Here is a 12,214-nt window from a genome sequence, read left to right as displayed (position 1 = left end):
AATATATACAATCATTCAGGACAGGGACTTAATCCCTATTAGAACAGTACAGTACAACATCATTTAGTCTATACAGAACATAAACAAAGAGGGGGAAAACTAAAACACCCCAAGCAGCCTCAGCTTGAACAGTTCTGGAACCTCAAAGTGAGGCACAAAGGTTGGCTTAACAAAACAGGAGTTAAGCTTGACGGCCCTAGCAACGGTTTGGTGCCTGAACACCTACATATATATATGAGCAGTGAGCTAAAGCCCAGTGAATAACATATGCATAAAGAGGTTAAGAATGAATGTACTTTCAGTATTGAAAACAGTCATTTAAACAGTATATCAGTCATTCAGTTTGTGGCTCATAATTCATGCCATACAGTAATTCAGAAACTATAATAGTCATATGTGGTACATCCGATAGCAAAGCAGTACAGTAGGTCTTAACAGACCAAGCAGTCAATGATGGCCATCAGTAATGGTTCCAAACATGGGAACCGACAGAGATCTCTGTAACAGTAGCAGTAACAGTTCAGTAATAGTAAATTGCTATGGATGCCACGAATACAGTTCACAATTAGGACAAACATTCATTCAGTAAATAGTGTCATTTCATAAAGCAGTACAGTCATTGTTCAGAAAATAATCTCAATTGAACATATCTTTACAACATTGTTACTCACAGAGTTCTGGGCTACAGATAAGCTAGTACGCGCCCTTGGATGCCAACCCTACACAGTTACAGAGTGAACACACACTAAGCTACACAATTGGGAAATAATAACTTAATCCCTAATTTGCCTTGGTATGGTTCTACATCAATATCTTCATTAAGATGCTTTAAACTAGGCCTAAGAATGCCTAGAATGGCATGAGGATGCAAAGATGCATTTTAAAAACATTTTCAGAATTTTCAGAAAACAGAGGTCCTGCTCGAGCGTGGGTTTACCCGCTCGAGCGGACATGCAAACAAAAGGATCCGCTCGAGTGTAAACTTTCCCGCTCGAGCGTAATGTAAAAGTACTGGATGTGTGAAAATCACACTCGATGGGCGTTCGACACCCGCTCGAGCGTGTGACACAAGTCCTCGCTCGAGCGTGCAAAACCCCGCTCGAGTGGACTGTAAACACAACAAAAGTGCTGGATACACGAATTTCCCGCTCGAGTGCCACTTACCCTACTCGAGCGGGAGTCCAAAATCTGGAATTTCCAGATTTGAACCTCAAGCTCAAAATCAAGTTTTAATGCATCAAATTCGATCCTCCTAGGCCAATTTTCTGGAAAACACTTTAAAACTCATATTATAACATGATTCAAAGCTCGATTTGTAAAATCAAGGCCCAAAGGTGAGTCAATTAAACCCAATTTCAAACCAAACTTCAAGAACATACTTCAAATGTAACATGCATGTGTTCAATCAAATTCAAAGCTTCAATTACTTGCTCAAATGAGCTCAATTGCCTCAAAACAAGATGAATTCATGGACTAAGCTCAAGATATGAACATGCATGTGGAATTTCATGAAGAATAACCTCAAAATGCAAGACCATGCACATGCATGCATGGATTAAGCTCCAATTCAACATTATTAGACTAAATCAAGACTCAATTCATCCAAAAATCAAGAACCATGCAAGAACAAACTTGAATACATTAATGAGAGGTTGAAAATCCTACCTTGGGTTCTCAATTACAAGTCTAGAAGCTCAATTACAAGAATGAGAGCCCAAATATGCACTTATTCTTCAAATCTTCCAATTCTCTAAGCAATTCTCTAGATAAAGCCAAGTTTCTCTACCCCTCTCTCTCTCATACGGTTTTGCTCTCCAAATGGCTGAAGAAGAGTGCTAGAAATAAACTCACTGTGTTTTATGAAGTGGGCCACTAAGTGGTATAATGGTGAATAAGGCCAACTATTGTAATTTATCAATATTTAATCTAATTTAATCATACCAAATCACATTTCAATTCAATATACCATAAAATCATATAAATCTTAATTAGCACAAAATATCAATCAATTTCAGATTCGGCCGCTGATAAGGCCTTCAATTTGCAGTTTAAAGCATAAAACATGAACAGATAATTTAACAGTCAACAGACATAATTGCATTCAAACTAGCACAATCAATCAATCAGTTTAGTAATTCAGTCAGTCAGTTAATTAACATGCTTAATCATAGATTAGCACTAATCAGTAGTGTTATCAGTAAACAGTGTTGAGGGTTGTTACAGATCAGTTGCAAACATAGGCAAATCGGGGCATCGCGATGGATTTCCCGACAAGGCGACTTGAGCATGCATACATCCCTATCATTCGGGACAGAGTTGAGGCAGTCCATTTTGTTTAATTGGCATGCTAGTTTCCTTACTTACTTAGTTAATTCGTTAATTAATTAATGTTGTGTAATAATTAGTTTAATTAACTTAGATTAGCTAGTTTATTCTGTACTATTCATTCGGACCCTCCGAGGAGGACAATGTTGTAATAAGTGTGCATGTGTGTGTGATGCATGTCTTCTAACCCCACGTCTTTCTCCCTTTTATTTACCAGCTTATGATGGTTAGTTTAGGGCACGTTTCAATTAGCATACTTATGCTCGCATGTTTGCATCCATTTATCTGTCTTGCATGCACCGGGCTCGATGCATCATACTAACTGCATTGTATTTCAATTCTGAGTTGAATACGTGTATCAGTTGTTGCATTTCATATGCCATTTTAGAATAGTTGAGCCTATCTTAGTTGCATTTTTGCATGTGTTGCATTAGGCATTCCAGCAGAGTTAGGATTCATGCATGATTTCTAATTAGCTTCTTTCTTTGGCTTGGAGTACTCGGTAAGTATTTATGCTTTAGTATCCTTGCATGCGTGTGAGTGACTGCCATGATAGCATGCTTACCATGAGGCTATTTGCTTATGTGATATAACTGCCTGAATGCCTGTGGATGAAGGTTGGGTTATTTGAATTGGACCAATTCACCAATTAAGAGTTTTAAGCCCACTTGAGAGTGGCAAAATCATGTTTTCTTAAGCCCACTTGAGGGTGGCAAATCCACGTCTTAGCCTATTTGCGAGTAGCACCATCAAACCATTTTTCAAATAAACAAACATGAAGTGTTTTGTTCCAACTCAAACGATCTAGTCTATACTTGTATGTTGTGTGTATCACATAGTAATTCTTGGCTAATAACCGGAATAAGAGCACATAATGTTTTCAAAACTCGATATCATGGTTAGTAGAGGCCAATCTTTGATCGGGCGAGCGGGGGTGCTCATGAAATGACCTTCCCCAATCGTACCCAAGTTCCCGAGCCGAGGCAACTTTAGTGATGACAGACACGTGGCCTTAGGCACGAGTTAGGGTTTCCTAAATTCCCCACAAAATAAAATATTTAGGTGGCGACTTTGTATCTGGCAAAGCAGTCCATGTTTGGCACTTCTTTCTAAAAATCTGTTTTCCAAAACGATTTGCCAGACTTAGACTCTTTGGTGATTTATCAATCTTACATTGCACTTTGCGAGATCAGATTAAGAACCGTGACATTTGAGTCCGAACTGTAGTGAGCCCAAATGAACAAAACGGGATTCCCTCCCGGGACATTTGGGGACGTCTACAATGTCTTTTTTCTCACAGAAAATGCTTCTTTTTTTTTTCTTTCTTATTTTTTCTTTTTTGCTGAGATGATGAATTTTTTATTTTGTCACAAAAGTATTTTTTTTTGTTTTTAATTTTAAGGAAAAATTACATATACCCCCCTCGAGGTTTAGCAAAATTACAGATACCCCCCTGAGGTTTGAGAAATTACAGATACTCCCCTGAAGGTACTATTTGCATAACAAATTAGGGGGTAAATTATTATGAAAATATAAATCTCACGGGATAATTTGTTATGAAAATATAAACCTCAGGGGGGTATCTGTAATATTCGAAACCTCAGGGGGTATCTGTAATTTAGCTAAACCTCGAGGGACGTATATGTAATTTGCCCTAATTTTAAAAGAGGCTCAACAACCTTCAAAGTGTTGACATCGTAGTTTTTTTTAGTCCCAGGATGGTTCTTGAATAAATTTCTTATCAACTGGTATGATTCTTGAATTATTTATTTATTTACTTAACAATTAAAATATTAGTATGATTCAAGACTATAAAACACTTGATGCTTCACAATATTAGTATTGTTGTTAAACTTTTAGTTTTGTCAAGTATATGTGGCTCATAAGCTAGTTTTTTGACTTATTACGAAAAAATGTACAGAAAGTAGAGAGGTTATGTGACTACAATATAAGCCAATAAGTCAATGTTTTGGTTGATCCAGATATTTTGACTTTTTTAGATTTTGTGAATGATTTGATTTCTTAGCTTTGTTATCCCTTTGGGGGCTGAATTTTTGTGTTCTTTGCATCATCTTGATGCTTTTTAATAAAGTCTGCTTATTTATGAAGAAAAAAAAAATTATGCTGAAAGCTCCTCATGTTCGAATAATTGAATGCAACATTGTGGTCTTTTCTTAATTCTGACACTGATACATACTTAGGAATGTAGTAATAGGTGTAATATCAGTTTTCCCATAGATTACTAGATTTGTCATGTTCATCAAAAACAAAGAATTTAAAGTGTTGACATTGCAGTTTTTTTTAGTCTCAGGATGGTTTTTGAATAAAATTCTTATCAACTGATATGGTTCTTGAAGCATTTTTATTTATTTAACAATTAAAATATTAGTATGTTTCAAGACTACAAAGCACTTGATGCTTCATAATATTAGTATTGTTGTCAAACTTTTATTTGATGTTACTAGTAGGTTGTGTTGTGTCAAGTTTCTATTGTTATGTTTCTAATTATGTCGAAAGCTCCTCATGTTTGAACAATTGAATGCAACATTGTGGTCTTAATTCCGACATTGATGCATACTTAGGAATGTAATAGGTGTAATATCAGTTTTTCCACGGACTACTAGATTTGTTATGTTCATCAAAAATAAAGAATTTAAATTTGTTCTTGCATGCAGGGTTTTTTTTTTTTTTTTGGTTTGCATATTCCAGATTTTTCTTCCAATGAAAAGTTGGATAAGTGAATATTGACCCAAGGGCACAACAAGATGGTGGCTTAGTTTAAATACATTTGTAATTTCTAAACATATTTTCTTTTAATGGGATTAAGTGAGAAACAGGGGATAATGTATTATTAATGATTGTGTAAGATCTTAGATTTTAAAAATTCAAGTAGTCGTATCACTGTCTAATGAAATCATGCATAATGTAGTCAATAATTTTGTTTAATTAACTATTACTTCAATGCCTATATATTTATTTAACATGCTTACTTAAATTAACTTTGCTTATGTGGCATTATGTGAACAAGCTATAAAGGTTCTTCAAATCAAGGAGGTCGAACGAATTGAATCAATCTTTTATAATACTAATTCACATATTGTAGTGATGGATGCATTTGGTAATTCTCCAAGGCATTTGGAAGCATTGTCCTTTTTTTAACACTACGTAGAAGGAAGTGCAGTACTTTATATTGCTTTTCCTATTTAGTTCTATAATACTCCATTGAAACTCAATGCAAAGGTGAGGAACCTTGACTAGGTGTTCTATCTTTTTAGTTTTAATACAATAGTTTGTTTTGCCTCTTAACTTTTGTCAGCAATAGTCAGTTTGGATTGTTTGGATTTTCTCAAGTGTTAGATTGTTTTAATGGTAATTTTTTTTTAAACAGGTTTTTTTTTAGCCTTCTATGAGGAATCATGTATTTTGATCATGAAAAAATTGTTGAAGTGTGAATGTGATAATTGCTGGTATTTAGTTTGATAATTACAGGTAAATTGGGGAAGACATTGGTGCTTTTATCAAGAAGAGTTATGTTAGAAAAAAAAATTTTGTTCAATTTCTCTTAATTCATAATTATTGGTTTCTTGTTTCTCATAAATATTTTGAATGAGTTTTCCTGTTATGATTTATTTTAGTTGATTTTTTAAAGTCAAATTCAAGTATTAGAGTGATTTTGTTACAAGTGACTGATCAGCATTAGAAACGTTGTGGTTGTGTTACTTTTTTCTATGTGTGTTAATTATTGGTCTTTCATTCTTGATTGGATGATTAGTTTTTTTGTACCAAAATGTTCATTCGCCATTCTTCTTATGCGTGAAGTATGTCATTTTGAATTGGTTTGTTATAATTGAGTTCTATAGCGCAGTGAAATTGTTGTCATTTTGAATTGATTTATTTTTAGGGCTGGTTTGAGGTGTCCTAAAAAAGTGCACTTTTTGTCTTTTTGGACTAAAAAAGTTGAGAAAAAAATATGGAGGTTTGGGTTAACTTTTTGACTTTTTATGGAAAAATGTGTATTAAAAAATTGTATAAAAAAAGTGTGTAAGAGATGATTAGAGAGGGGTGGGCCCCAGCCGTACAACCGGCTGGAGTGAATTGGAGTTGGAAATTATTGGCTAATTTTTGTACAAAGCACTGGACGGTTTTGTTTGGCCCGTAGGGGTCATCACGGATCCCATTTTAATAATCTGAACCGTCACTGTGTGTAACTCGTCGAACACTAGGTACCTGTAAAAAATCACGTTAATCGGATATTGGTAGCTATCTGATCAGAATTAGTTATTTTTCAATCATTAATTATAACACCATCCATTTGTTGTACATAACTGATTTGATCATATAGTTATCGATATTCGATCAATATGATTTTTTGCAGACATATAGTACTCGATGATTTCTACACATTGAACGGTTCAGATTATCAAAACGGGACCCGTGATGACCCCCATGAGACGAACAACGGTGTGTGTAAAAACCACAAAAAGATATGTAGAAAAGTAAAAAGAATGATCTAATAACTTATAGCGACTTTTAAATTTTTTAACTAAAATATGTAGTTGCCAAACGAGACCTCATTTGAAAACACAACGGTTGGTAAATTTTACAATTTATTGTTTTTAATTTAGAGAAAATGTTAACCATGTTGTTGTATGTTTGTGTTTTTTTTAGTAAGAACAAAAATAAAAATAAAAACATGTGTTGGTATACACGTGTTTTAAGAAATAGTGGCCAAAAGTGATTGTTGGCTACCAAATGTAGTATCTGAAGATAGTTGCCACCAATGAGAGGTGGTTGGCAGTGGCAAAAGGTGGTTGTTAGACATGAGAAATAATAGTCAAAAGTGATTATCGACGGTCGAAGATAATGGTGACTGAAGTTGGTTTCTGACTACAGAAAGTGGTTGCTATAGGAAATTATCGACGATAGTGGTGGGTGGTGGTGATGAGTTTTGGGTGATAGACTTAGAAGAAAGACGAAGAAATGAAAATAAATAAACATCAATTTTTTGTTGTTACAAAAATTTATTAAATCTTGTTAACTATTTATAACTTCTTGAAAACAAAAATAATATCAAGTGAGTTTTTGTTTATAGTTAAATTTTTTTTTTTATAAATATAAATGATATCAAACAAATCCATAGTGTTGGGTTTAGAGGTCAAGTCTATTAGTTAATTCATTTTATAGCCCGAAATTATGAACTCAATAAAAAAAAATTAAAGCCCACTAAATAATACTTAAGCATGGGTTTAGCTTGAGTTTTCAATCTTGGAACTTTCTCTACACAAATGTTCAAGGTTTAGCTAAGCTAAAAATAAAAAATACAGATTTAATATTTGAAATGAAATTATCAATATTTTCTTCGACAAATTATTATGATTTTTATTTTGATAACTTAATATTTCATCACATTCATTTTTAAAAAATAAATTTTTTTTTTTTAAAAAACAAATAGGATGAAATCACATGACTACCATTATTAGATCAATTTATATTTTTGCTGGGGTCCCAGTATACGCAGAAGCAATTACAAAAATCAAATAGACGAGACGGTCAAAAGTGGTCCCATGGTCTAGTGGTGAGGACATTGGACTCTGAATCCAGTAACCCGAGTTCAAATCTCGGTGGGACCTCTTTTTTGGTCTCTCGTATTTTTTGTGGCACTTACAGAGTTCAAGAGGCTACTCTGTTTGCTGATTGTAGTAAACAGATTGGGGTAGATTTTTGAAAAATTCCTACTTAGGTAAATCATCAAATAAATCCCGAGTAATGCTTATAGTACTCAGTATCTTACTCCTTCTCACATGTATGTGAAATTCAGATGTAAAATATTAAATACCTTTGGTATTATTGATAACTTTTTGAAGGTATTCATCAAATCAAGTAAACAATATTCTCACATTTCCAATCCTAGTACTTAATATATATCCTATAACAAATACTAAAATCAGTGGAGGGAAAAAAGAGAAAGAAAAGAGAGAGAGTCCGAATAAGGGAGATAGAGAGATTGCACAATGGAGAGAAAATGTAAGTAAAGAGGGCAACGGGACTAGTATGGTTTGGGAGATCATAGGGCCAAATCGGTGTGCTTAATTCCTCTCTACTTCTACTCGTGTAAGTCTGTTTTTGTCCCATTTCGCTTTACAACTCATATTTTAAGTATTGAATCTCAATAATGACATTTATCCACATAATAAAATAAATTAGTTTTTGACAAAATGTCCTATGTAACATGTTTGATTGTGTAATAACTTTTGTATTGTCCCACATTATTTGCTTAATTTTTCTTTATATGGAAACTTGTTTCTTATATTTGAATTGGGTTCCATTAGTCCCCTGGCCCATGGCTTAGACCCAACCAATACACGCCTTTGCAAGCAATAATTCTAGAAAATAATAAGGATTTGGTGGAAGTCCTTCAACCCTGTTTGTTAGAGCATCTCCAACAGTTCAGTATTTTTTTCATCAAATTTGAGTAAAAAATGGCTCATTTTCTGAATTTGATATCAGTTGCTCCAATGATGCATCAAAATCCCGTGGGTCAACCGGCTGGTCGACTGACCGGTCGGTTGACTGGTAAGCGTAAATATTTTTTTTTTACCTTTTTGAACTGTTTGAACCCACCTATGTGAACTGGGAGAGGGGCGACCGGTTGGTCGACCGGTAAGGCAATTAATTTTTTTTTTTGGTTTCCCTCCATTTCTGTTCCCAATTCTTTTCCTATTTCTTTTTCTCTCCATTACATATATGTCGTTTTGGTTTACCTCTAACAATGATTTGCTTCTAAAATCTCATATAAACACATTATTCATATGGCAGACAACTCCACACAACTGATACGATCATAGCTTAAACAAAACAGAGCATAATGAATACCTTCAAATCCATGATATTGACTTCATTTTCATCCTCTTCTTCTTTCTCCTCCTCTGATGATGAGTCTGATAATGAATATATGGTCACACTTTTAGGGGCTTATGAGCAGAATAATAGTAGTATGCTTCAGATTCTTAAGTCAAGTGACCATAGATATATACGCAGAGATAGAAGGCAGGGTTATGACAGATTATTTTGCTGTAAATCCAGTATATTCACCCATAATATTTTGGAGACGTTTTCGAATGCGTCGTCCTTTGTATCTACGAATTTTGAATGCAATCCAAGCACACAATTCATATTTTGTTCAAAAACAAGATGTAGCTCATGTAGTTGGATTATCTCCCCTACAAAAAATGACTTCAGCGATGAGAATATTGTCATATGGTGTCGCAGCAGATGCAGTTGATGATTACAAATGTATCGAGGAAAGCACTGCAATTCAAAGTTTGCAACAATTTTGTAATTCAGTGATTGAAATCTTTGGAGTAGAATATCTGAGATCTCCGACACCAACTGACATTGCTAGATTACTTGCTATTGGGGAGGTTCGGGGGTTTCTTGGTATGTTGGGAAGTTTAGATTGCATGCATTGGGAATGGAAAAATTGTCCAAAGGCATGGCAAGGTCAATATGTAGGCCATCAAAAAAAGCCAACCATTATTCTTGAAGCAGTAGCATCTTATGACTTATGGATTTGGCATGCATTTTTTGGAATGCCTGGCTTACATAAGGACTTGAATGTGTTGGACCGATCGCCTTTGTTTTCTGATCTTGCATAAGGTAAAGCTCCCTCTGTCCATTACACTATTAATGGACATAGTTACGATGTGGGTTATTACCTTGCTGATGGTATATATGCTCAATGGGCAACACTGGTTCAAACAATTTCTGCTCCCCAAAGAGCAAAGAGACAACATTTTGCAATGATGCAAGAGTCTGCCAGGAAAGATGTAGAGCGGGCATTTGGAGTCCTTCAATCTCGATTCTCAATTATAGGTGGTGCTGTACGTTTTTGGGATCCGAAAATGCTTGCCAACATAATGAAGAGTTGCATTATATTACATAATATGATTGTCGAAAATGAGAGGGAGGAGCACCTTGATTTTGATTATGAAATTTCATCAACGAACACACCAGTGCAACTTTCCTCTACTTCTACCAATGACTTCTAATCATTTTTGTCTCGTCATTTAGGTATTAGAAATAAGGATGCATATCATGCCCTCCGTAATGATTTAGTAGAACATATGTGGCATCGTCATGGTGAACACTAAATTCACCACATCAATACATGTATTTTTGTTTATAGTTTTGGAATGGCAGGTTGTCTTGTTTGTAATCTTTATTATGATGCACTATATTAACCAAGTAATTCAGAAGTTATGTGATGATGTGCTGTTGTAATGATCCAATCTTTAATATTCAGAATTATTTTGTGTTCAATTCATGAGAATTACAAATGATAATAATCATGTCTTCATCAGTTACAAATGATAATACCACATAAATTTAATAATTATGTCTAAAATTTTGTGTTCAATTCAGTATTGATGTGCCACAAATGATAATACCACATCCATTTATGCACATTTAATAATCATGTCTTAAATGATAATTTAATAATAATGTCTTAAATTACTGATGTTCATGTGCATAATCATAATGTCTTAAATTCAATATGTTCATGTGCATAATCATAATGTCTTAAATTCCAATTGTTGATCTGCATAATCATAATTTAATAATAATGTCTTAAATTACTGATCTTAATTTCATAAAAACGTCTTAAATTACTGCATAATTATTATTTGTGCATATACAAATTTATTAATGTGCCATTCATTTACTGATGTTGATCTTGTCATTCATTTATTGTCTCAATTGAAATTCATTCAACATACAGAGTTAAAAAATACTTAATAATGTAGAAATTCATGTAGTCAGTGGATAAATGCATTCCATCTACATTCATGGCCTACTACAGACACTGCATACGTTTGAACCACCTACCATTCATTAATTCAACAATACCTACCATTCATTGAATTCATTCCACCTACCATGCCTCATTTTACACACACCATGGTTATTGAGTATTAATTTCCTCACCACCTAGCTCAATAATTCACCCTCTATATCAGCTCAAGATTGTATACAAACCTGTCATCAAAAAATTCACTCTATTAACTGAATACCACTGTCCACAAATTGCCTCTATAAGACCACATTCACTGTATTCCCTCCACCACCACCTTCAAATTCGGCTTAACCAAATTCTAATCCCAAACTCTGCATATTCACTATATTGTAAGTGTGAATCCACAGAATCAGCAAGGCAAACCATCTGAATCAAGATAGCCAACATCAGCAGGAACAGGAACAAGAAGGCAGCATCCCAAAACAGAACAACAAGCCAGCAGAACAACAAGGAACAGAGTAGGTTGCAGGCACGGGTCAACCAGCCCTTTGTTAATTTTTTTTTTTTTTTTTTTTTTTTGCCTTTCAGTGTGCATGCTTTATTTGTTCAACTTTATGCTTTATTTGTTCAACTTTAACCTTCTCAAGAGCATGAAATTCATGTTTTAATCAAACTACATTCATGTTCAACATTTTAAAAATTAACTTCTGTGAAACAGAACACATTCACTGGCATATGATGATTTTTAGTTTCAGTATGCACTTCTGAACAACAAACAGTGCATAACATGAAGTAAAAATTAATGTGCCATTAAGCATACACCAATTAGTATGCACTTCAGTATAAAAATGACATGAAGTAAAAACACTTTAATATGCATTCTAATATTAAAACACTATAATATAAAAATTAATGTGTCATTCTAAGCATACACCAATTACTGCATAACATGAAGTAAAAACACTGCATGAAAATGCTTTCCATTTCAGTATGCATTTTCCATTAGTATGCAAAACCAATTAGTATGCATACTAAATGCTTTCATGTTTTTCCATTTTAATATGCATTGTAATATTAAAACTACATTCATTTGAA

At 34.0% G+C, this 12,214-nt stretch overlaps 1 protein-coding gene and 1 non-coding gene across 2 annotated transcripts; both read left to right on the top strand.

Moving 5' to 3' along the window:
- The first annotated feature begins 7,883 nt into the window (after positions 1–7,883).
- TRNAQ-CUG (transfer RNA glutamine (anticodon CUG)) lies at positions 7,884–7,955 on the top strand. The gene has a single exon. It is a non-coding gene; the product is annotated as a tRNA-Gln (tRNA).
- A 1,611-nt stretch (positions 7,956–9,566) lies between these two features.
- On the top strand, positions 9,567–10,373 carry LOC145822326 (uncharacterized). The gene is made up of 2 exons (XM_082919061.1): positions 9,567–9,762; positions 9,982–10,373. Exons 1-2 carry the CDS (start codon positions 9,567–9,569, stop codon positions 10,371–10,373), a joined length of 588 nt encoding a protein of 195 aa, XP_082775187.1.
- Positions 10,374–12,214: the final 1,841 nt, after the last annotated feature.

This window comes from Camellia sinensis, chromosome 1 (genome assembly GCF_055761805.1).
Source record: "Camellia sinensis isolate YWXY chromosome 1, ASM5576180v1, whole genome shotgun sequence".
Taxonomy (NCBI): Eukaryota; Viridiplantae; Streptophyta; class Magnoliopsida; order Ericales; family Theaceae; genus Camellia; species Camellia sinensis.
The sequence above is the reverse complement of the archived record's forward strand: the minus strand, read 5'-3'. Positions and strand labels throughout refer to the sequence as shown.

What these genes read in the sequence shown, in the direction of transcription:
- LOC145822326 (XM_082919061.1), top strand. Translation starts at nt 9,567, where the DNA reads ATGAGAATATTGTCATATGGTGTCGCAGCAGATGCAGTTGATGATTAC. An exon ending in GGAGGTTCGGGGGTTTCTTG is followed by an intron (nt 9,763 to 9,981) that starts GTATGTTGGGAA and finishes ATCTTGCATAAG; the next exon opens with GTAAAGCTCCCTCTGTCCAT.